This window comes from Leptodactylus fuscus, chromosome 3, assembly GCF_031893055.1.
Source record: "Leptodactylus fuscus isolate aLepFus1 chromosome 3, aLepFus1.hap2, whole genome shotgun sequence".
Lineage (NCBI taxonomy): Eukaryota > Metazoa > Chordata > Amphibia > Anura > Leptodactylidae > Leptodactylus > Leptodactylus fuscus.
Genome location: NC_134267.1, coordinates 140639196 through 140666154, shown reverse-complemented (window position 1 = coordinate 140666154; position 26959 = coordinate 140639196). Strand labels below are relative to the sequence as shown.

General features: G+C 42.3%; 1 protein-coding gene across 7 annotated transcripts in view; it reads left to right on the top strand.

Moving 5' to 3' along the window:
• Positions 1–26959, top strand: part of DLGAP2 (DLG associated protein 2) — a 748630-nt gene that overhangs the window by 714187 nt on the left and 7484 nt on the right. For all 7 annotated transcript variants that reach the window (XM_075268420.1, XM_075268423.1, XM_075268426.1 and 4 more), the window contains 3 exons: positions 590–666; positions 3225–3640; positions 13562–13653. In XM_075268420.1, the coding sequence (XP_075124521.1) occupies positions 590–666; positions 3225–3640; positions 13562–13653 (585 nt within the window). The remainder of the gene's footprint in view (positions 1–589; positions 667–3224; positions 3641–13561; positions 13654–26959) is intronic.

The following is a 26959-nucleotide window of genomic DNA, read 5'->3' as shown; positions in this document are numbered from 1 at the left end:
ACTTCTTGGTTGTGGGAGTGTCAGTACTAGCAGGCAGCCCCTCTCATCATCTGATCGCTGTACCCGCTAGCACGTTTTCATTCATGCCCAGTATACTTAGTTATTGTGTATATAGTTACGTTTACCTAGATAGCAAGGATATATATATATATATATATATATATATATATATATATATATATATGCACATGTGCCTCTCTGTATGCATATTTATCTCTGACAATGTATGTGTTAATATAGTATATAAAAATATGCATTTGTATCTGTATATATTTTGACAGAGAATTTCTGTAAACCACAATTACACAATTAGGTCCCATGATACTACACTTCCCAGTAAGGCTGTGTTCAGATGGTGCAGTTTTGCTCAAAAAACGCGTCTGGTTTTATCAGAAACCCAAATGCGTTTAAAAAAAAACTGGAAAGACCCTTTAAAGGTGCATCATATTGATATTAGTTATGTTATATGCCCTTTATATATAAATATATTTTCTAAATTCTCAGGATAACCACAAATGTTACCAAGAATGTATGACTTCCATGCAGTATTTTAATCCATAAGAATATTTCCATTTGTTTCATTATGTAGGTGGAAGCTGACTCGGACACAGAAAGCAAAGGAAGGGAATATCATTCTGTAGGGGTGCAGGTAGAAGATGAAAAACGGTAAGATCAGCCATACATTCCATTCTTCTCAGCATAATAACTTCATAAGACAGAAAGTGCTTTATTCCCTAGACCTTCATTTGTTTTCCTGTTATAACAAGGGTGAGGTTTTTAACATTGAATTTTCATTGAATTTTAAAACAGCAACAATACTACAACTCCATATCATTGTAGATATTACAGGTGCATATTTCTAAAATAAAATTAAATAGAGTGCTCCCTTGTCAGGAACCTTAAGCGGTATATTACATTGTATTAATAAAGCCTGTTTCACGTCTGCATCGGCAATCCATTCAGGGAGTTCACATGGGGACCCCCCGAGCGGACTCCCGAATGCATTGGCAAGCTATGTGCAGTGAAAGCACACAGACCCCATAGACTATAATGGGGTCCGTGTGCTTTCTACATGGTCTCCGCAAGGAACATGCGGACAGAAAAGTAATACACAATCTACTTTCCTGTCCGCATGACTCGTGCGGAAAGCACATGGACCCCATTTTATTCTATGGGGTCAGTGTGCTTTCACTGCACACAGCTTACCAATGCATTCGGGAATCCGTTCGGGGGGGTCCCCATGCGAACTCCCCGAACGGATTGCCGACGCAGACGTGAACCAGACCTAATATAAATATTCCTCCCCTCATGGGTGGGACTGTACCCCAGGTCCTACTACAAACTATATGTAGGTGGAATGAGACAATCATCATCTGGGGGTAACAAAGCACCTTCAAAATAATGGATATCCACACTCCCTGGAAAGGGGAAGTATACCAGATGATGCTTGAAGGCAATCTGATTTCAAGTAACAGGTTTTTACTGATCAGAACACAGGTTACATGTTTCAAAGTATGAAACCCCTTCATCAGACCTCACCCTTACAACTGAATACATTTATATACAGATCACATGACATTTGTTCAAAGTTTATTTGACAAAACAAAATACATAAATAAAATTGCTTTTGATTTGATGCTAGGTTCACACCTGCATTCAGGCTTCCGAGCGAACACCTTGAACGGAAACCTATTCTGCTTTAAAAAGCTATTACCCTCAGAAACCCACGGATCCCATAGACTATAATGGAGTCCGCCATGTTTCCATCTGATTACGCCTGAAACAGCAGAAAAATTACGAGAAAGAAGTCCTGCTTGCAGGACTTTTCTGTCCACGTTTTTAAAGCAGAATGGGGAGTCCACAAGCAGAGACCGAGCACTAGTGTGGACTAAAAAAAAAAAACTAGTTACATACATAAAACTCTTGCTTGCCTCTAGTTGGCAAAGAGTGGGAAAAACCTACTTGTCTAACAGGGATTTACTTCGTTTTACATGTTCTACATAGAAGCAAACAATAAGTTACCTATGACAGCACATTACCCCAAGGGCAGCATACTATTACTGAATGTGGCAGTCACATTCACAAAGTTACCCAGTGCAAATGCGCTGACAGTTCACGCAGGCACAGTTGGTGATGCTAGCCCATGCCCAACTTGGCAGATGGGCAAGGAGATCTACCCTGATCATATGCACTGATAGACAGCACATGCGCATTAGGCTTAGGTCTTGACTGCCCATTGGAACACAGTGATCAGGCCTCCCTTTTCTGACCCAGAACCCCACCTTGCTCCTGGTTCCAGAATGAGCCTCCCACTTACTGCCCACATATCAGTCAACTAGAAGATGGCCCAAACCATTCATTCAGTGTGACTATTGTTTTTGTTTACCACTGGGAAGGACTCTGATGGGCGATCAATATGCAAGTAAGTTTGTCCCACTCTTTGCAACCAACTGGAGACATATGGAAGATGAAGTTTCATTTATTTTAAGTATTTTTATTATCTAATACAATATATGATTTAGGTACCGCTTTGAGCTATATGAATGAAATGGATGTGCAATTTTTATTATTCATTGTATTTTGTTTTGTCAAATGAACTTAGCCCTCATATCGTGTGATCTTTAAGTCTTTAAAGTTCCTATGAAATAATAATTTTGAGCATATTTTTTAGAATTATTAAAAAAAAATAGATGTTGTCATTGCTCTTGTCAATGCTGCATGCCCTGCACACTGTGATACTGTCCTATCAGTGTACTATCAATACAGAGTTCTAAGATAAGGTCCTCTAGAATAGTTTTTTTTCCTTAGGGAACGCAAGCATTTATACATATTCTGTATGTCAGGATTATTAACAGGTGCTCTTAAACCCAGCAAAAGAACTTACCTAAACATGTTGGAGCCAAGTAATGTATATTACCATGGATGTACAGTAACGTAAAGGTAAAATGTAAAAAAAAGTTGACCTATTGGATAAATGATAAGAACTGACTTACTAGTGGGCCACAACCTGCCCCATCAAAGATACATACAGCATACATACCTTATGGTGAGAAGAACTTATAGAAAGGTGTATAGAAAGGATATGTTGGAACTGATTTTAGATCGATATTGAAATCTATTTGTCTAGATCAAATAGTGTGAAGCACATGCACTCCACTGTGCTACATATATTTACAGGTATAGCTTATTGTAAGATAACTTACTGCCTTTTTTCATATCTGTAGCCAAGGACGTTTCAAGAGGTCAAACAGCGTGACAGCAGCAGTTCAAGCAGACTTAGAATTAGAAGGTTTTCCAGGCCATATCACAATGGAAGATAAAGGCCTCCAGTTTGGATCCTCATTTCAAAGACATTCTGAACCTAGTACGCCAACTCAGTATGGTGCAGTAAGAACAGTACGGACTCAGGGTTTGTTTAGTTACAGGGAAGATTACAGGACACCTGTGGACACTTCAAATCTGCCCCCACCCGATCCTTGGCTAGAGCCTGCTCATGATGTAGTGGACTCAGGCAGAATATCGCCCAGTCGACAAGATGGAACATGGTTTATGAAACTGCTTCATGCTGAAACAAAAAGAATGGAAGATTGGTGTAAGGATATGGAACACGAAGCAGAGGAGAATGATATTTCTGAAGAAAGTAAGCAACCCTTATATTTATTTTTCTTCCAATCTACCAGAGACTGCAGTAAAATAAAAATATGTAGACTTCTAGAAGGTGGATACATCACTATCTCTACACATACAGGGTAATAAATGTATCTGCAGTAGCCCTTTGGAGGAAGGCCAGATGTTTGGGAGTAGTAGTCACTTTGGTGACCATAACAATGATCTTGAGCAGATCCTCTGATGCTTCTCTTAGGCTGGTGCAGTGCTGAGCCTGCAGCATGTCTGATGGTGGTGGTAGGGACTCCTGAACTTGATTGTGGCTGGAATACCCATGATGGTAGACGCAGGCGTAAGACACAGGAGACAGGGTTGCAAACAAGACAATTCATGGTTTTTACTTAGAACTGGTTAAATCCAATTTTTTTTCACTGAGGCTGAGCTATTAGATGGTACTTCCCAGGTGGCAGTCTGGGATGGTCTTACTATTTAATAGTGTGCTGAATCTACCAAAACTACAAATTGTCTGCAATGTCTTGGCTATGGTATGCAGTTCCAATGAAGGTTTGACCTGTCTTACTGGAGGCTATAGGCAAGGTTGTAGCTATCAGGTCTGTACAGGATCAGAGGTAGTATTCGATCGAGTAGGTATTCAATCAAATACTACGGTATTTGAAATACTCCTATTCGCAGTAAAAATTCGATTCAGAACCAGTGTTGATTGGCCGAATGCTATACAGTGTATAGCATTTGACCAATCAACGCTTGTTCTGCAGCAGGCTCATCTTTGCTAGTTGGCAGAGCTGGCAGCTTGCATTATGCAGGGGCTGACTTTTTCTCATAGGAATGTATTGACCAGCGTTCATTGGCCGAATGCTATACAGTGTACAGCATTCGGCCAATCAACGCTGGTTCTGCCGGAAGCTCGTCTGTGATGAGGTGGAGTCTAAGATCGGACCACAATGAAGACTGCTGTGATCCGATCTTAGACTCCGCCCCATCACAGATGAGCCTCTGGCAGAACCAGCGTTGGTTTGGCCGAATGCTGTACACTGTATAGCATTTGGCCAATCAACGCTGGTCAATGCATTCCTATAAGAAAAAGTCAGCTCCCACATAACCGCAAGCTGACAGCTCTCCTGACTAGCAAAGACAAGCCTGCTGCAGAACCAGTGTTGATTGGCCAAATGCTATACACTGTATAGCTCTCGGCCAATCAATGCTGGTTCTGCAGGACAAGTAAGGGCTGGTTCACATTAGCGCTTGCTTGCCGTCCGGAAGCAGTCCACAGGAGGACCCCCCCGAATGGAATATCAGCGCAACTGCAAGCGCTGGACAGTTAAGCACACAGACCCCATAGCATATAATGGGCTCCGTGTGCTTGCAGCGCAATGCCTGCATGAATGATTCATACGGGCAGTGCGCGGCAAGCACACAGAGCCCATTATATGCTATGGGGTCTGTGTGCTTAACTGTCCAGCGCTTGCAGTTGCGCTGATATTCTGTTCAGGGGTTCTTCCTGCGGATTCCTTCCGGACGGGAGGCAAGCGCTAATGTGAACCAGCCCATAGTCTATGGCAGTGATGGCGAACCTTTTTGAGACCGAGTGCCTAAACTGCAACCCAAAACCAAATAAATTATCACGGAGTGCCAACACGGCAATTTAACCTTAAAACTCTGTGGGTCCACAATTGCGGACCCACAAATTACAGTCATGTGACTGGGGCTTTACAGATCTTGTACTGAAAGGTAAAGGTCTCTGCATTCTGTACTTTTAAACAATTAATTTTCACTATTTACATCGCACAGGATCTGTTTTATAGTTACCGTGCAATGTTATTACATCCTGTACTAATTTCACGTCTGCTATAAAACAAATACTGTGTGATATACATAGTGAGGGGACCCCACACAGTACAATCTGCCCCTCAGTGGCCCCCCACACAGTACAATCTGCCCCTCAGTGGCCCCCCACACAGTACAATCTGGCCCACAGTGGCCCCCACACAGGATTATACCTGTATACTCCACAGTAGCCCCCTCCCACACAGCATGAACTGGTCCACAGTAGCCCCCTCCCACACAGCATGAACTGGTCCACAGTAGCCCCCTCCCACACAGCATGAACTGGTCCACAGTAGCCCCCTCCCACACAACATGAACTGGTCCACAGTAGCCCCCTCCCACACAACATGAACTGGTCCACAGTAGCCCCCTCCCACACAACATGAAATGGTCCACAATAGCCCCCTCCCACACAACATGAAATGGTCCACAGTAGCCCCCTCCCACAGAGCATGAAAGATCCACAGTAGCCCCCTCCTACACAACATGAAATGGTCCACAGTAGCCCCTTCCCACACAACATGAAATGGTCCACAGTAGCCCCCTCCCACACAGCATGAAATGGTCCAGAGTAGCCCCCTCCCACACAACATGAACTGGTCCACAGTAGCCCCCTCCCACAGAGCATGAAAGATCCACAGTAGCAGCATAAAATGGTCCACAGTAGCCCCCTACCCGCACAGCATGAAAGTCTACAGTAGCCCCCTCCCACACAACATGAAAGGTCCACAGTAGCCCCCTCCCATACAGCATAAAATGGTCCACAGTAGCCCCCTACCCACACAGCATGAAAGTCTACAGTAGCCCCCTCCTACACAACATGAAATGTCTACCGTTGCCCCCCTCCCCTGACAGTGCAAACAAACACAATATAGTTACCTGAAGAGCTGCCGGGTGTTCTCTCTTCTGTTCACTGCGCGCGCTGATGACTTACGTCATCACGCCCGCGCTTGTTCAGAGGTCACACTCTGTAGTCAGTGTAGGCCGCGTAGTACGCGTGGCCTACACTGAGCTACACTGACAGCTTTCAGCTGGATGCGCATTTGCACAACCAGCTGAAGGCAGCGATCGCTCACTAACGGGGAATCCTGTATCGGATTCGCCGTTAGTGAGCGATCAGGGCGACAGCACGCGTGCCAGCAGAGGGGGCTCTGCGTGCCCTCTCTGGCACGCGTGCCATAGGTTCGCCATCACTGGTCTATGGGGTCCGTGCCCTTTAACTGCACAGCACTCCTCCTAAACACTCTCCTCCTGCTACTCGTGAACTTGGTGACTCTCCTTTAGTCGAATAGTGGTTTTCTCTGAAACAAGCATTTTTTTCCCATAGACTATAATGGGTTTGATATTCGATCGAGTAGTCGAATATTGAGGCTCTACTCGAAACGAAGATCGAATCTCGAATATTTCACTACTCGCTCATCTCTAGTTAATAGCTTGCAATCTACAGACATTTAAAACTTCAGGATTCAAGTAACTACTTCTTTCAATTCATTTTCCATAGAACTGTAGCTGCTTTTAGCAAAAGTTTGCACTACATACCAAGATTATGGGATTAACATTTAGTAGTATATATGCTGTTTATTTTTTATTCAGCTAGTAAAATAGATTTCACAGTTTGTTCCCTTCATAAGTCTATCCTGCTGACAGCTGACACACATTATGTTTCTTAATGTACACAAAGTAGACAAATATAATAATGTTCTGTAGTGCTGTATAATCCAAGACGCACTGAGGAAGAGTGGAGATGTGTAATTGTGGAGTGGATTTATGATAAACAGTCCCATGATACTTAATCTTGCTGAAGCGATTGAGACTCGGATCATTTATTATGTCCAGGGGCCTAATATTTGGAGTAAAGCATATCAATTGAATCATGTAATGTGAGCTTGTCAGCAGTTCTGACCCTTCAACCCTGCCACAGTGCTGTATTAGTGACAGAGACAGCAGTTTAACCCCTTCCCACTGGCGACATTTTTGTTTTTTGATTTCTCACCTTCCAAACCCCATAACATTTTTATATTTCCGTTCACAGTTGTTCTTCATGATGCTATTTATTATTCTGTACAATGTACTGGGAAGCTGGAAAAAATTCAAAATGGGGTAGAATTGGAGAAAAAGTACTTTTTTGTGATTTTCTTACAGGCTTTGTTTTTACGGTGTTGACTGTACAGCCAAAATGACATGTGATCTGTATTCTAAGTTTTGGGACCATTCTAGTGATACCACATTTATATAATTTTATTTAAACATTAACCCTTTAAAGCAGACCTGGGCAATGTACGACCCGCGGGCCACATCCGGCCCTCTGACTGCTTCTGTCCGGCCCACATAGCTAGTTTAACTGTTACAATTTCTCATGTGGCCCCATGGGAAAATTAATTGCCCACTCCTGCTTTAAAGGGATCCTATCAGATGCAATTTTTTGTAGGTACCACATCGGAATAGCCTTAAGAAAGGCTATTCTTCTCCTACCTTTCATTGTCTTCTCCATGCCGCTGTTCGCCTACAATCCTGTTTTTTCTTTGTATGTAAATTAGCTCTCTCGCAGCACTGGGGGCGGGCCCCAGCGCTCAGACAGCACTGGGGGCATCCACAGTGCTGCGAGAGAACTCTCTCCAGTGCTGTCTCCTCTTCTTCAGCAGCGCCATCTTCAGCCTCTTCCTCCAGCGGTGGCTTGTAACTTCTAAGGCCTCGGGCCTTGGGCAGAGCAGACTGCGCATGCCCATAGGCCACGAGAAAATGGCCGCTTACAATACTGTATGAACTTCCCCTAACAATTCCAGGAGACTTGTTGCTTGCTCACTGCTTCAGCTGAAAACTGGAGTAAATGATTATGAATTTGACAGGTCTAGGAAAGTTGGCCCTAAACACACCAGTCTGACACCTGGTTATACAATTTCCTATTAAATGTGTAGATAGAATCACACTATTGTCTGCTTTTATTAATATTACAAGATATGCTTTTCATATTTTTGAGTTTTCTTTTCTTCATGAGTGCTTTGAGAAGGAGGTTACAGTTGTGGCGACTAAAGAGCAAGGTTGTCCTGTATGTAGCATTCAGTCCTTGCATGTAGGAGCCAATGTGAACAGCCTCAAAGGCATTAATCAATATTTCTTCCATAAAGACAATAAGAGCTGTGTTTCATCTGAGCCTATAAAGTTAATGAACAAAACTGCAGGGCATAAAATCTGCATTATGTCCTGTGTTCCATGACATTCTGAAGAGCTGTAATTTAGTTTGTTGGATGCATATAAACTGATTTGTCTTTGGATGGTAAGATAAAGTGACATTGGTTTGCATGACTTATTTTACATTGTCAAGTGATTCTGCTAGCATGTTATTAGTTCTCTGAGTCATACTGAGAGTAAAAAGGAACATAATAAATAAAAACATCAACATCAATACTTTTTCTATAATTAGAGATGTTACTGTTACAATTTTTGGAGATGTTTTTCTCCGCTTTTCTTTATTTAGCTACTGTATAATGATCTGTAGGTAGGCAGGCCAAAACAAAGGTAAAAACATGCTGTGAGCTCTGGTGGTTTTCTGTTAAAGGCAAAGATCTGATAGAGATCTAATACAGAATATGACATTACTATGATGCATTTCTACTTGAGCAACATTTTTACTATGAAGTTTTCTTTACGCCCCTACATCTGAGGCTCGCCCAATCATGATGCGACAGTGTTAGTTGCATTCTACAACATAAATGTTTTTAGTTATGTAAGGCTATGTTCACACAGCTTAATTTGGAGCCAAATTCAAGATGGATTACATCATGACACTGAAAAAGAAGTATCCTGCTCAATCTTCTCGCGGACATCATAGCTGATTCTGCCTTAGGCTAAGTACACACAGTCAGGAAACTGACTCAAATTCCTCCTCCAAAAACTTCTCACCATACAGTCCTATGTTGAGGCGTTTTTAGGAGAAGGAATTTTAGCCAGTTTCCTCACCAAAAAACTCCGTGTAAACGTAGCTTTAGAGTCTGCTGCACTAGGTCCTGACTGACTAGGAAATCATGGTTGAGTTCCTGACAGGTCCCAAACAATAGAAAGTTCCTGCAGTCATGGTTGTATCTCTGGTAACTGACAACAGACCACCCCAGGGATATGGGAAAATATACATGTTTTTATTAATTATGTTAATTAAAAAGTAGGAGGGGGAGGGTGTTTACATTAGTGTAGGGATCTCCAGTTATCTCGGACAACCCCTTTAAGTATTTAATATGTAAATTAGGTGGGCGGTCCTGAACTTTCTGGTCTATCTGTTCCAGTCTTGGACTGCCCACCTTACAGTAGAAAGCCAAAGAGTATTTTAGGTGCTGAAACGCTGAAATGCTTGCTCGTGTGAGCTAGAGAAACAATGCCAGCTGTACCAGATTTAGTGGAGCAGCAGCTATAAAAGTATGCAGAGTTGGTGGAGGTGACTAAAGGTCCTCTTTAAGTCTCAAGGAGACACATAGCAGTCACAAGTAGACGCATTACCCTATTAGTCTAAGGTACTCAAGGCAACGAAGCAGGGATTAGAAATCAGGGAGTAAGGATTAATGGTCAAGGGTTGTCACACATACAAGGTTCTTATCAGATTGTCTTGCCTCAGATAGATGAATAATAAAGAGCTGCTGAAGCACTATATAAAAGTAGAATGTGAAAAAGTAAGACTAGACAGTGTATATATATATATATATATATATATATATATATATATATTATGTTGTGCCCAGATCTTTGTGATTTTGCCATGTCTGCGTTGCTGATCTAACATAACATGCCAAGCTTGCTTTGACTCCATATAATGAAACCTGATACAGAGTAATGCATTTTGCTGTCACGCCTGTGGTTGGAAATGTACATGAAGCTATTAGGAGACAAATTACACATCCCTTAGAATGGCTTCATCAATCTGTTTCACGGTTCCTACACATTCCCATTTAGTGGGATTTATTCAGACTCCGTTGTTGATGGCTGATTTGTTTTACGTTTGTGGAAAGTTCTATAGGCCCGTTTTACAAAGTGACTATTGTTCAGATCCAAATGATTACGAGAATTTGTAACAATAACTGCCCGGTGTAAATTAACAAAGCGATTTACAATGACCAATAAAAAATACTGTTCACATTTACTTAATTTTCATGAATAAATAGATGAATTAGAGCAATTTCCAATGAGGGAATAGACATGTCTGATTCAGAATGTTATTGAAAGAGGTTGTCAAGATAAAAAGAGGGTTGTGCACTTGAAATTGCTCATACTTACTAGTATTCTTTCAGTACCGTAGCTGTCCGGATGTTCCACTACCAGTGCTGGTCCTGCTGTACCTCTGAATTGGTTTTGACACAGAAAGAGGGCACTTCTCCCTTATCACTGTTTCACCATGGGACCCTAGAGATGTAACTAAAGGGGATAGCTGTATGGCTCATTTCAAAAACTAAGCCAGTCCTATTGTCTATGTCTACTCTTCACTAATGCAGGGAGTGGTAAATTTCAATTTCTGTTTTTGAACAAAAATAGAAGTGCAGTGGGATTGTCACCATCTAATGTTCTGAAAGAATATTAGTAGATGTAAGCAATTTAATAGGTATTGAAACCACTTTTTATCTGGTCACACAACCTCTTTAACACTACTCCAATCTGATTTATAATATGTGTAAATAGTCCTTTTCAAGAATGTTAATAATAATGATCCATACTTAGTATATCTTATCAATATGAGATGCGGAGAGTCCTCTTTGAACAGGGACCCAGGGACTAAATCTTACTTATTTCTGGGATTCAGTTAGTGCTTCACATTGATCTCCTAACATCCAAGTCAATCTCCCTTCTTCCTACGTTACCGTGTTCCCTAGTATTACCTATCCTACTGGGAGCAGGAAGACTAGATCATTATAACAGTAAATCCAGCCCTTATAATATATGTAGTCCCTGTGAACATGGGAGAAAAGGGAGGAGGCGGATCAATTCAGGAACCAGGTGCTGGTTCTGATCATTTGACTGTGAGTCGGGAACCATCCTGCAAACCTGATGTAAAATTTATTCCCAGGACAGTCTCTTTAATATCCTAGAAAACCCTGTTAGGCTAAGGCCGCATGTAGCAGTCCACAGCAAAAAAAAAAAAAAGCACTGCAAGAAAAAATGTTGCCACTTTTCACAGAAAGTCAGCAGAGGTATTATCTGTGGACTTTCTGATTCCATTATGCCTATAGGGAAACTGCATTTCCATAGGTATAATTGACATGCTGCGATTTTGGAAATTGCATCAAGGTGTGGATAAGATCTGGGGCCCCAGCCTTAAAGAGGCTGGAAACTGGCAGTGCGCGGAATTCAGCGCACTGTCGACTTTCCCGATCTGTGCCTGGTGTAAAACGTTATGGGTCCAGGTACCGTAGGGCTTTACAGTCAGAAGGACGTTTCTGACACTTAGCCAGGGACGCCTTCTGCCCAGCAGCACCTATCGCGCTGTACTGTGTGAGCGGGGAGGAACTCCCCCTCCCTCTGCTCACACAGCTCGTCCATAGACGAGTATTATCAGGAGAGGAGGGGGCGTTCCTCCCCAGTCTTAGAGCACAGCGCGATAGGCGCTGCTGGGCAAAAGGGCGTCCCTGGCTAAGTGTCAGAAACGCCCTTCTGACTGCAAAGCGCTACGGCATCGGGACCGATAGCGCTTTACACCGGGCACAGATCGGGAAAGCCAATAGTGCGCTGAATTCAGCCCACTGTCAGCTTTCCAGCAGTATATAACACTGCATGTGCCCAAAAGTGGTGAAAGGTCCTCTTTAAGGACAAGTTCAAAGAGGTAAAGAAACTTAAAAAATGAAATAATTTTTTATTCTTAGTTATAGAAAGAGTTAACTTTGTCCAATGATTTTGTTTGAAACCAGGGAAGATACACACTACCGTTATTATAGTCTGTTGCTTTCACGCATCATAGGATCAGAGCAACGGACTTAAAGGGGTATTCCATGTACATAATTATTTTTAAATCTGTAGATAATAAAAAGTTAAACATTTTTGCAAATATAAGTAATTAAAAATTCTGCAGAGTTTTAAAGATTTTCTCTAACTTTCTTAGTGGTGACAGTCTGTTGTCCTGATCAGTTGCCATGGATACGACCACCAGTGCAGAAACTTTCTAAGGTCAGAAAATCAGCCATGATTTCCTTATTGTATCCAGGATATCTTCTGATACATGTAGTGTCCCTGCCTGATAACCCAGCTACAATAAGAAAGTCATAGTTGGGTTCCTGACAAGTCCCAGGCCATAGAAAGTTTCTGCATTAGTGGTCGTATCTATGGCAACCGATCAAGATACAAGACTGTCACCGCTAAGAAAGTTAGAGAAAATCTTTAAAACTCTGCAGAATTTTTAATTACTTATATTTGCAAAAATGTTTAACTTTTAATTATCTACAAATATAGATATGATTATGTACATGGGAATACCCCTTTAACTCATATGTGACGCAGAGATTTTTCATTTATGCACATTTGTTTTTTACTCCCTACATTCCAAAAACTATAACTATCAAATTTTTCCAAATTTTTATGTAGTCATAGGAGGGCTTGATTTTTGCGTGACAATTTGAAAGAAAAAATTTCTTTGATTCACCATATTTTGACACTTTTTTATATTTCAGTGGACAGAACTCTGTAAGGGCTTGATCACATCTGCGCCCCGGGTCTCTGTTATACATTAGAACATTGCGTGATGAGATATCTTATAAATATGTGATCTCTGGGGGTCTGACACCCAGGCCTAATAGTAGATAAGTGGATCTGGTTCTGCAGATCCTTGGACACACTACTGTGCAGTGGACCAGGTTCCCCCATTGCCTTTAATGTATAGCATTTGACTCATAAATGAATCTGAGCCAGTGAATCCTATAGCCTCCGTAGCTTGCTTACTTTGCTAAACCATTCAGATTACTGTTCACAATGCCAATCGAATATACTTTATTTGTCATAATATTTCAATGAAATGTCAGGGCATTGTAATAGCCATCCATTCATACATTAGATTATTGTCATAAAATCTTCTTATTGCTATCTCTTATTTTAACTTCTGAATTGCATTACTAATACGCATTTAAAATGGTGCTTTTATATTCAGTCCTAGGAAAAATCCGGAGTGCAGTAGGAAGCGCACAGCTGCTCATGTCCCAGAAGTTTCAGCAGTTTTATTGGCTTTGTCAGCAAAATTTAGTAAGTGAACAATGCAATATTTCTTTCTTTCTTTATTTATTTATGAATTTTTCATGTGAAATTTAATATGCTTATTGTATGTGTGGTAATAGCTTTAGGGCTAGTTCACACGTGAGTATAAGGGGAGGTTTTTGACAGGGGATTTCGCGTCCAAAACCTCCCCTTATAATGGTGGTCTATGGAGACCGCCGGGCTTCTGTTCTCCGCTAGCGGCGAGCTGCTGCTAGCGGAGAAAAGAAAGGACATGTCCTTTCTTCAGGCGGAAGATGCGCAGGCTCAGGGGCAATGTAAGGTGTGGTTGTAACCAAACTTGTTTAACCCGAAATAAATCTGAGACCTGAGCCACCCAAAACGAAACAAATCTTGAGAGGTTTAACCATCTCTATTAAGTGATTACAATTTTAGAGTGAAAGGATAAAATTAATGAGGAAAACTACAATTGACAATAGTACCTTGCCGGGCCACCTCTACACTGGTTACAAGATAAGATACAGTTTAGCATGGAGGCACACAGGTTCTTTGTGATTTCCTTTGGCATATTTGCCCTTAGATGTTGCAATTAGGTTTGTAGTTCCTTTTCACTTGAAGGTTTCCTCCTGCTAAGCACCTAAGCACAGGGTATATAATGAAGATGCCGTGTGTGTCTAGATAGTGGGTAATTGTAGGAGTTACTTTTGCTTGTTGAAAGATCACCAGTCTTCTCTACTAGTGGTCTGTCTGCGCCATATGTGCCGTATGTGCCATATGTGCGTGTATGTAACCACTGCTGTCAACACACCCTGACAGATAGTTGAGAATGACTTAGATAGAAGGCTGTTCATTGAAATGACCATCCTGTTTCTCTTAGTTTAATGATTTTCCTCGTTCTGAAATTCTGTGAAACAGGCAAAATGTCTTTGAGTGCATTGTAAAGCCATTTTTAGCAGTCAGCAATGTCTAATCAGACCACACTTGTAATCATTTACATACTTGTGTGAGACATAACTGTATGCTGCTATTCTACTCACAGGTCATCAATATTAATAAAAGCCATTACTTAAATGCAATAAGTAAGGGAAGAATTATGGATTCTTATTCGGATGGCTGAAGGCCTTCTGTTATGTGACTACTGAATTGTCACATTTCCTGCACTATGTGATCTAACTTTCTAACAGGCGATGGTGTCCAGATGAACATTCACACTGTAATGTCACTCAATAGTTTGGAACAGAAGACAGTTCATAAATCAATGACGCTGAAGTGCCTTAAATGTCAGAATAGATTTAGCATCCATCACTCTACGTGTTAAAAGCTTCCTTCCTGTCTGAGCAGTGCGGCATTTCAAATGAAGTACCTCAAATATATATCAATATAAGGACACTGCTAGATTTTTGAGACAAGTGGGTGATCAGGTATCTAAAGATCTTAGATCTATCCATTCTTCTTGTAAGAAGACAAACCTATTAGGAACTATAGCTATGTGTAAGTAGGAAAAGAATTTGAAGTTATGATGCAAAGATGTACAACAATAGAAATGCTATGTACAGAAACGTGACAGTGACTTCTTTCTTGTTGTGATATGAGAATTAGATGCTGTTCTGAGGAAGTACAGTATACAGTGCCATGTGAGTTTGACATTAAATAATGCTTTTATCTCAGGATGTTCGGTTTGGGCACAATAGACACATCTCAGAGACATTTAGGTTCTGAATGATTTGATTCAGTCTTTAAATGATACTAGGACTCAGGGCAAAATCCTGTTCTAGAAGCTCTGCTCACACAAGCGATTGGCCATATGCTCATTGACAAAAAGCTGTAGGTATCGGGAGCAAAACTTACAAGCCTAAACAGGGTTGTTTGTGGACATAAAAAGATCTTTGGCTGTTAATGTAAATTAATAAAACTTACTAATAAAGTTTTTATTTCTGAAAACTACCCTGATGATTCAGCCCCCTCTCCTAGTCCCACAAGTATAACTACCACTGTTGTTTCTGTGTTGGCTATGTGGTGGAAAGATGCTGGCTGTATGGCTCAGGTCCTCAGGCCAACCACTTTTTCCGAAATAGCTATTGGGACAACATAGAAGGTGGCTAGCTTAGATAAAAAACTAATCCCAAAAACAACCCTGTAACCAGGACAGAAATTGGAGGAAGCTCCCTGCCCATATCAGCACAGTAGCAGGAGTTAGACCCCATGGACACAAGTGTGCATCTGAGTTGGGGCTAATATTGCAGCAAAATACAATCAGATGACCCGGCCGGACACTTTTCAAACCCATTCATTTGAATGGGTTTGAAAAATGCCTGCAGGTTTCCGTTTCCTGCCCAGTTTCAGGCAGGAAACGGAAACCTGCATAACGGAGACCCCGGGCGCAGATGTGAACGAGCCTTTAGTGCATTCTGTTATGCACTTACCTGTATGGGCTTTCCAGTCTGTTCTGTGCCAATGAAATGGAGCAAGGCAGGACCTGCTCTAGTTTCATCAGAATGTCCCCTTGGATGGCACACTCGGACATGTGCATGAAGCCTTACCCTTCCAGGAATACAAGGAGGAGACGGCTGATATTGAACCATTAGAGCAGTTTTCAGACTTTAATTATTTTAGTAAACTTTATTAACTTATATTTGCTAAACAACCAAAGAACTTTTTATGTCTCAGGACAAAACTTTTAAAGCGTAACTAAACTTTTCACCGACTTCTGATTTTCTGGTAGCATTTGTGTCCTTGATAAAAAATAAAAAAAACTTTTAACAAATTTTTATTAATTCATTTTTTTCAGAGCTATCCCTTGCGTCTCACTATGTACAGTGTAGGGGCTTATGTGTAAGGCAGGAAAAAAAAGGGTGGGGGGTTACTTTATAAACTTTTATATTTCTGGCAGTATAAACTTGTTTTTTATGTTGTATGAAAAAGGAGATTGGCATATTTTGTATGACACTAATACTTTAGCCCCACCTGTATTATTTTGAGATATATATATATATATATATATATATATATATATATATATATATATATTTGAAGTGACCCCGCCACCATTATTTTCCCTGCCTTACACACAGGCCCCTACATTTTACACAATGAGAAGCAGGGTACAACTCTTCATAGAGAAACACGTGAATAAATAAAAAGCAAAGGATTTCACAGAAAAGAATCAAAATGTTGTCAGAAAGTCAAAAGTTGTTTGACAGTTTAGTTACACATTAACCATTTTTTGACATAAAAATACTGAATCAGATTATAGGTCGCTTTTTCTTCCTCTACCCTATATTGTACAGAGTGGCTTTACAGTCGAGCTGTCACCCTGAGAATACAGTCTAGTCTGCAGGCAGGATGTTATAGAGCAGGTGGAGTGCTATAGATGTATATATAATACAGATTGGTCAGGGTCAACACGCAAACTCTGAGCCAATCAGCTATGTAGGCCACCAGAAGCCATATACAGATGTATATCAGGTATTTGGCAAGATGCAACTTTCTGCTCCATTTGAAGTGAATGAGAGCAGAGTTGCAATTCCAAGCATGTAGGGATAGAAGCTATAGGCAATGTAAGACGCTCCACACGTTTTAGTCGTGGCAGTGGGAATTGCGAATCTTCTCCCATTCACTTGAATTGAAGCTGCTTATGGCCATATAACTCACATATGACTGTAGTGGCCAAACCTAATCGGCGTGGGATTCAGATGCCAGTCCACAACCTATCTTGTTAATAGGTTATCAGAATTCCAATTTGCTGGGCTGTGGTCATCCCCTTTAATGTCATTCATATTTTTGCTCTTTCTATACTATACCACCCTCCAAGTATGACTGTGCATACAAGTACAACTGTCCAGTCAGTCACTGATAAGACCGCCCTGTGACTAGATGACTAAGCATTGAAAGAGCAAGGACATAATTTATATTGTGACTTATTTAGAGGTAGTATCTACATTTTTCTAGTGGGTTATCAAGTGTAATAATGTCTGTAATTTCTGTTAGGATTGCATGATATAGCTCACTACCCTAAAAGATAACTAATCCTTACAATCTAAAGCAGAACAAGTGCACTATAGATTTCAGGCAGTAGCAGTAGAGAAACTAAATAGCAATATCTGTCTTCAAAGCAACAGGGATTGCAATGCATAAATTAGCCCTACATTGCATGTATTTAGCGACAGAGGATTTAAATTCCATTAGTGTTTGGCATTGTGACTGTGCTTAATCTGAAAAGCATATCAAACACACCACCGACTGCTCTTATATGCAAAAAGTTTAAGCAGAAAGGCAGTCATGCATATTTAATTCAATCAAAAAATAAATTTCTACTTAGAAGTGTCATTCAAAGACAATCTGCTCTCTGTCATCTTACTGCACTCTATGATGAAGTTACGACAGACATGCAGTTATTCAAGCCGTTGGCATTGTGGCAACACTCTGCTCTTATTATTTATGTAGCATTTTGGTCTGAAATGGGTTAATAGATAAATGTGTTAATTCAATATACTGTATGCACAAATATATATTTCCGGTATTCACAACTACAACCATAAAGGAAAACTGTTACATGGAAAATGCTGTCAATCTGCAGGCAGCATGTGATAGAGCGGGAGGAGCTGAGCAGAATGATATGGGGCATAATGGGAAAAGATCCAATAAATCTGTATTATATAGAACTCTATAAATATTCTGTTAAAAACCAATTGACAGGTACCCAAAGCAAAATTGCAAAGTAGCTCCTAGATTTGGAAAATAAGATAACAGGAAGGGACACAGACAGTCTTGTAAATCTTCCTCACAACTGAAGCCAATGTAAATGAAGACTTCTCTCTATATCATGTCTTTACTTTTTGTGTTCAGGGCTGGAGTCAGTACGTGGCTTACCCGAGCAAGTGCTGAAACCCCAAGCTCCTGAGGGGGCCCACTCAGCAGTGGCTCAGGGTACGGGGCCCGCAACCAGTTAGAAATGGCCGCAACCCTGGACCACCTTGTTAGCAGTCAGGGAAAGCCTGGTTCCCCAACCATTATACATACTGCTAATGGAGAGGGACCTGGCAATTGCCGGGACCATTTCTAATATATATCAACCCAGGGGAAGTGATTAAAAATAAAAAATAAAATACTTATACTCACCTGTACTGGGCTCAGCATCCACTTCAGAGCTCTTCAGGCCAGTGACTGAGGTCCTGCTTCCAAAGCCTCACTGCTGGGGCCTCTGATTGGGCCTCAGTGGTGACATGGGGGTCTCCAGCGTAATGACATAATTGCACCCCACATGAATACTGAGGCCCAATCACAGGCCACAGAAGTGATGTCTAGGGAACAGGACCTCAGTCGCAAGGCAGAAAGGGAGCAAGGATACCCAGGAGAGGTGAGGTAAGTATAAGTGTTTGTTATTTTTAACCACTTCCCCAGGGCCTCTGATTGGTATACTCTGGGGTCTGAGGTGACCCCAGAGTATAATAATAACACCAGCTCGGGGGGGGGGGGGGCTTGGGAGCATATAATGCTGTGTGGAGGTTACTGCAGAGCATATAATACTGTGTAGGGGCCATTCTGGAGCATATAATACTGTTTGGAGGCCACTCTGGAGCATATAAAACTCTGTGGGGTCCACTACAGAGCGTATAATATTGCAGTGGGGCCACTGCAAAGTATATAGTACTGTGTGGGGGCCACTGCGGAGCATATAATATTGTATGGAGGCCACTCTGGAGCACATAATACTGTGTGGGGGCCACTGCCGAGCACATAATATTGTGAGGGGGCCACTGCCAAGCACATAATGCTGTGTGAGGTCCACTCTGGAGCACGTTATACTGTGTTGGGGGCCACTCTGGAGCACATAATACTGTGTGGAGGCCCCTGCAGGACACATAATGGTGTAATACAGTTCATTCCATAAAAGTAGACACAGAGCAGTATCAAGCCCTGTTGACACGGTGGAATCTGGCACTGATTTAGCACATAATGCTGTGTGGGGGCCACTATGTAACATATTATGCTGTGTGAGGGCCACTCTGGAGCACGTAATACTGTTTTTGGCGCCACTATGGAGCACATAATAGTGGGTGGGGGCCATGGCAGAGCATATAATACATAATGCTGTGTGGGGGCCACTGTGGGCATATAATGCAGTGTGGGGGCCACTGTGGGCATATAATTCTGTGTGGGGCCACTGTGGAGTGGCACTATTAACAGTATAAGGCCCTGTTCACACAGTGGAATCTGGCACTGATTTTGCAGTGGATTTCGTACCTAAATCAGCAGCAGATTCCTCCCTCATTCTAGCTCCTATTGAAACTAATTGGAGCAGGCAGCTGGATAAAAAAGTGTCCTGCTGAATCTTACTGCAAATTCTGCAACTGATTTGGAGGCCGCAGCTTGAGCCTGGGGCAGCAAATAAAGAACAATCCGGATGTCCACCTCTACTTTAATAGAATGAACTGTATTACAGTCCACTCCAGTAGTTCTCCCTCAGCAAATAACATCCAATTCTGATTGGATTTTTTCCTGCATTGTGCATGAGTTACTCCAAGAGGGGCCCACTGGGGCTCTGCCGCCCAAGGACCCACACAAACATGAAGCTGGCCCTGTTTGTAATATACTCCTATTCTAATACTGTGCTTATTATCTAAAGTATTTCCTGTGACAGTGTAGTGGTGATCGAACTATAGCTGTGACATCTCTATTAACTACTTACTATACCTGCCTTGTGACATCACTACGTGCATCAATATATTACATTTTCTTCGCCCTGCACTGTAACTTCACTGTTTATTGTCCTAGTAATGGAATCATTGTACGACATTGTTCTGTGACTTCACAAACCATCACTGCATGCATTTTCAACAGCAGTTGCATTTGTACCAGGAGATTAGTGGCAAAGGTGGTTTCATATGCATCAGGAAAATAAGTTGTCTGGAGAACTGATTTTATAACCTTTATACCAAAAATGAGAGCAGAGCTTTTTCTGGTCTACTTCCTGTTGATTCTATAACCTGACATTAATAATGACATGGTTATAATTATTTTATTCATTATTGACTTTTTCAATTATTGAAATGTTTAGAACATGGAAAAATAATAAATGTGTAATTTCTTTATGTTGTGCATTCTGATTTAGCATAATGCTACATTAAGATGACTGTAACACGGTCCACATAGCAGCCATAAGTATAGTGGTGAAAATGGGAAAAGGTCAGGCCAGTACAAAGCAGAAAAACTATTGTTTAGAAAAGAAATCCCTATTTTCTTCTTATGAGATTCCATCCAGTTCTTGTTAAATGTACAGTAAAACTCCTTTAAAAAGTTGTTTTATTAAAACAGTTCACCCCTAGCTAAATACAGTAAGTTTACCTTTAGGACTAAGGAAAACTAGTGATACTTCAAAGAACACAAGTGAAATATTTCTCTACATTCTGTCATGCAATCTGTATATTTCTAGATACAACATAAGGAGATACTGACATCTAGTGGAAAAGCTAAAGTTTACATATACAGTTTACATATCAATTTCTCAAAGACTGATAATACAGGGTGGCAAGAATTAGAGATGAGCGAACAGTGTTCTATCGAACTCATGTTCGATCGGATATTAGGCTGTTCGGCATGTTCGAATCGAATCGAACACCGCGTGGTAAAGTGCGCCATTACTCGATTCCCCTCCCACCTTCCCTGGCGCCTTTTTTGCTCCAATAACAGCACAGGGTAGGTGGGACAGGAACTACGACACCGGTGACGTTGAGAAAAGTAGGCAAAACCCATTGGCTGCCGAAAACATGTGACCTCTAATTTAAAAGAACAGCGCCGCCCAGGTTCGCGTCATTCTGAGCTTGCAATTCACCGAGGACGGAGGTTTCCGTCCAGCTAGCTAGGGCTTAGATTCTGGGTAGGCAGGGACAGGCTAGGATAGGAAGGAGAAGACAACCACAACAGCTCTTGTAAGAGCTAAATTCCAGGGAGAAGCTTGTCAGTGTAACGTGGCACTGACGGGCTCAATCGCCACAACCCAGCTTTCCCAGGATCCTGAATGGAATACACTGTCAGTGTATTCCCGTATACCCGATATATACCCCCGATACCCGTTCCAACGGTGTGCCCCCCCACCTTCACCCCAGAAATACCCTGCAAGTCCCCTAGCAATAGAATTGGGGCTATATACACCCACTATTTTTGCTACTGCCATATAGTGCCATTGTCTGACTGGGAATTCAAAGAATATATTGGGGTTACGTGCACCCACAATTTTTACTACTGGTATACAGTGCCAGTTTCTGACTGGGAATTCAAAGAATATATTGGGGTTACAAATACCCTCATTTCTTGCTACTGCCATATAGTGCCAGTTTCTGACTGGTAATTCAAAGAATATATTGGGGTTACGTGCACCCACAATTTTTACTACTGGTATACAGTGCCATTGTCTGACTGGGAATTCAAAGAATATATTGGGGTTATAAATACCCTCATTTCTTGCTACTGCCATATAGTGCCAGTTTCTGACTGGGAATTCAAAGAATATATTGGGGTTATAAATACCCTCATTTCTTGCTACTGGTATATAGTGCCATTGTCTGACTGGGAATTCAAAGAATATATTGGGGTTATAAATACCCTCATTTCTTGCTACTGCCATATAGTGCCATTGTCTGACTGGGAATTCAAAGAATATATTGGGGTTACGTGCACCCACAATTTTTACTACTGGTATACAGTGCCAGTTTCTGACTGGGAATTCAAAGAATATATTGGGGTTACAAATACCCTCATTTCTTGCTACTGCCATATAGTGCCAGTTTCTGACTGGTAATTCAAAGAATATATTGGGGTTACGTGCACCCACAATTTTTACTACTGGTATACAGTGCCATTGTCTGACTGGGAATTCAAAGAATATATTGGGGTTATAAATACCCTCATTTCTTGCTACTGCCATATAGTGCCAGTTTCTGACTGGGAATTCAAAGAATATATTGGGGTTACGTGCACCCACAATTTTTACTACTGGTATACAGTGCCATTGTCTGACTGGGAATTCAAAGAATATATTGGGGTTATAAATACCCTCATTTCTTGCTACTGGTATATAGTGCCATTGTCTGACTGGGAATTCAAAGAATATATTGGGGTTACGTGCACCCACAATTTTTACTACTGGTATACAGTGCCAGTTTCTGACTGGGAATTCAAAGAATATATTGGGGTTACAAATACCCTCATTTCTTGCTACTGCCATATAGTGCCAGTTTCTGACTGGTAATTCAAAGAATATATTGGGGTTACGTGCACCCACAATTTTTACTACTGGTATACAGTGCCAGTTTCTGACTGGGAATTCAAAGAATATATTGGGGTTACAAATACCCTCATTTCTTGCTACTGCCATATAGTGCCAGTTTCTGACTGGTAATTCAAAGAATATATTGGGGTTACGTGCACCCACAATTTTTACTACTGGTATACAGTGCCATTGTCTGACTGGGAATTCAAAGAATATATTGGGGTTATAAATACCCTCATTTCTTGCTACTGCCATATAGTGCCAGTTTCTGACTGGGAATTCAAAGAATATATTGGGGTTACGTGCACCCACAATTTTTACTACTGGTATACAGTGCCATTGTCTGACTGGGAATTCAAAGAATATATTGGGGTTATAAATACCCTCATTTCTTGCTACTGGTATATAGTGCCATTGTCTGACTGGGAATTCAAAGAATATATTGGGGTTACGTGCACCCACAATTTTTACTACTGGTATACAGTGCCAGTTTCTGACTGGGAATTCAAAGAATATATTGGGGTTACAAATACCCTCATTTCTTGCTACTGCCATATAGTGCCAGTTTCTGACTGGTAATTCAAAGTATATATTGGGGTTACGTGCACCCACAATTTTTACTACTGGTATACAGTGCCATTGTCTGACTGGGAATTCAAAGAATATATTGGGGTTATAAATACCCTCATTTCTTGCTACTGCCATATAGTGCCAGTTTCTGACTGGGAATTCAAAGAATATATTGGGGTTATAAATACCCTCATTTCTTGCTACTGGTATATAGTGCCATTGTCTGACTGGGAATTCAAAGAATATATTGGGGTTACGTGCACCCACAATTTTTACTACTGGTATACAGTGCCAGTTTCTGACTGGGAATTCAAAGAATATATTGGGGTTACAAATACCCTCATTTCTTGCTACTGCCATATAGTGCCAGTTTCTGACTGGTAATTCAAAGAATATATTGGGGTTACGTGCACCCACAATTTTTACTACTGGTATATAGTGCCAGTTTCTGACTGGGAATTCAAAGAATATATTGGGGTTATAAATACCCTCATTTCTTGCTACTGGTATATAGTGCCATTGTCTGACTGGGAATTCAAAGAATATATTGGGGTTACGTGCACCCACAATTTTTACTACTGGTATACAGTGCCAGTTTCTGACTGGGAATTCAAAGAATATATTGGGGTTACAAATACCCTCATTTCTTGCTACTGCCATATAGTGCCAGTTTCTGACTGGTAATTCAAAGAATATATTGGGGTTACGTGCACCCACAATTTTTACTACTGGTATACAGTGCCATTGTCTGACTGGGAATTCAAAGAATATATTGGGGTTATAAATACCCTCATTTCTTGCTACTGCCATTTAGTGCCAGTTTCTGACTGGGAATTCAAAGAATATATTGGGGTTACGTGCACCCACAATTTTTACTACTGGTATACAGTGCCATTGTCTGACTGGGAATTCAAAGAATATATTGGGGTTATAAATACCCTCATTTCTTGCTACTGGTATATAGTGCCATTGTCTGACTGGGAATTCAAAGAATATATTGGGGTTACGTGCACCCACAATTTTTACTACTGGTATACAGTGCCAGTTTCTGACTGGGAATTCAAAGAATATATTGGGGTTACAAATACCCTCATTTCTTGCTACTGCCATATAGTGCCAGTTTCTGACTGGTAATTCAAAGAATATATTGGGGTTACGTGCACCCACAATTTTTACTACTGGTATACAGTGCCAGTTTCTGACTGGGAATTCAAAGAATATATTGGGGTTACAAATACCCTCATTTCTTGCTACTGCCATATAGTGCCAGTTTCTGACTGGTAATTCAAAGAATATATTGGGGTTATAAATACCCTCATTTCTTGCTACTGGTATATAGTGCCATTGTCTGACTGGGAATTCAAAGAATATATTGGGGTTACGTGCACCCACAATTTTTGCTACTGGTATATAGTGCCAATTTCTAACTGGGAATTCAAAATGCGCAAGGCTCCCGGAAAGGGACGTGGACGAGGCCGTGGGCGAGGTCGGGGGAATGGTTCTGGGGAGCAAGGTAGCAGTGAAGCCACAGGGCGTCCCGTGCCTACTCCTGTGGGGCAGCAAGCATTGCGCCACTCCACAGTGCCAGGGTTGCTTGCCACATTAACTAAACTGCAGGGTACAAACCTTAGTAGGCCCGAGAACCAGGAACAGGTCTTGCAATGGCTGTCAGAGAACGCTTACAGCACATTGTCCAGCAGCCAGTCAGACTCTGCCTCCTCTCCTCCTATTACCCAACAGTCTTGTCCTCCTTCCTCCCAAAATTCCCAAGCTTCACAGAACAATAACCCCAACTGTCCCTGCTCCCCAGAGCTGTTCTCCGCTCCTTTCATTGTCCCTCAACCTGCCTCTCCACGTCACGATTCCACGAACCTAACAGAGGAGCATCTGTGTCCAGATGCTCAAACACTAGAGTCTTCTCCATCTCCGTTCGATTTGGTGGTGGATGACCAGCAACCCACCCTCATCGACGATGATGTGACGCAGTTGCCGTCAGGGCATCCAGTTGACCGGCGCATTGTGCGGGAGGAGGAGATGAGACAGGAGTTGGAAGAGGAAGTGGTGGATGATGAGGACACTGACCCGACCTGGACAGGGGGGATGTCAAGCGGGGAAAGTAGTGTGGATGTTGAGGCAAGTGCAGCACCAAAAAGGGTAGCTAGAGGCAGAGGCAGAGGTCAGCAGCTTAGGCGAAGCCAGGCCACACCCGGAATCTCCCAAGATGTTCCAGTTCGTACCCAGCCCCGAAAAACTCCCACCTCGAGGGCACGTTTCTCGAAGGTGTGGAGTTTTTTCAAGGAATGTGCCGAGGACAGATATAGTGTTGTCTGCACAATTTGCCTCTCGAAATTGATTAGGGGCTCTGAGAAGAGCAACCTGTCCACCACTTCAATGCGCCGTCATTTGGAATCCAAGCACTGGAATCAGTGGCAGGCAGCAACGGCAGGACAAAGGCCGCCTGCCGTTCACGCCACTGCCACTGCCTCTGCCACTGCCTCTGCCTCTGCCACTGCCACTGCTGACTGTGCTGGCGATGCACTCCAGAGGACGAGCCAGGACACCACTTCATCTGCCTCCGCCACTTTGTTGACTTCTCCCTCATCCTCCCCTGTTCCTGTCTTATCTCCTTCTCCTGCACCATCAAAGGCACCATCAGGCGCTTCTTTACAACAACCCACCATCTCTCAGACATTGGAGCGGCGGCAGAAATACACTGCTAACCACCCACACGCGCAAGCCTTGAACGCCAACATCGCTAAACTGCTGGCCCAGGAGATGTTGGCGTTCCGGCTTGTTGAAACTCCCGCCTTCCTGGACCTGATGGCAACTGCGGCACCTCGCTATGCCGTCCCTAGCCGTCACTACTTCTCCCGGTGTGCCGTCCCCGCCTTGCACCAGCACGTGTCACTCAACATCAGGCGGGCCCTTAGTTCCGCGCTTTGCACAAAGGTCCACTTGACCACCGACGCGTGGACAAGTGCATGCGGACAGGGACGCTACATTTCACTGACGGCACACTGGGTGAATGTAGTTGAGGCTGGGACTGCTTCCCAAACTGGCCCGGTGTACCTCGTCTCCCCGCCTAACATTCCTAGCAGGGACACGAGAAGAACACCCCCCTCCTCCTCCTCCTCTACCGCCTCCTCCTCCGCCACCACCTCCTCCTCCGCTGTTAGATTGACCCCAGCTACGAGTTGGAAACGTTGCAGCACTGGCGGTAGACGTCAGCAGGCTGTGCTGAAGCTGATCAGCTTGGGGGACAGACAGCACACTGCCTCCGAGGTGAGGGATGCCCTCCTCGATGAGACGGCAATATGGTTTGAGCCGCTGCACCTGGGCCCAGGCATGGTCGTTTGTGATAACGGCCGGAACCTGGTAGCAGCTCTGGAGCTTGCCGGACTCCAACATGTTCCATGCCTGGCCCACGTCTTCAACCTAGTGGTGCAACGTTTCCTAAAGAGCTACCCCAATGTTCCAGAGCTACTGGTGAAAGTGCGG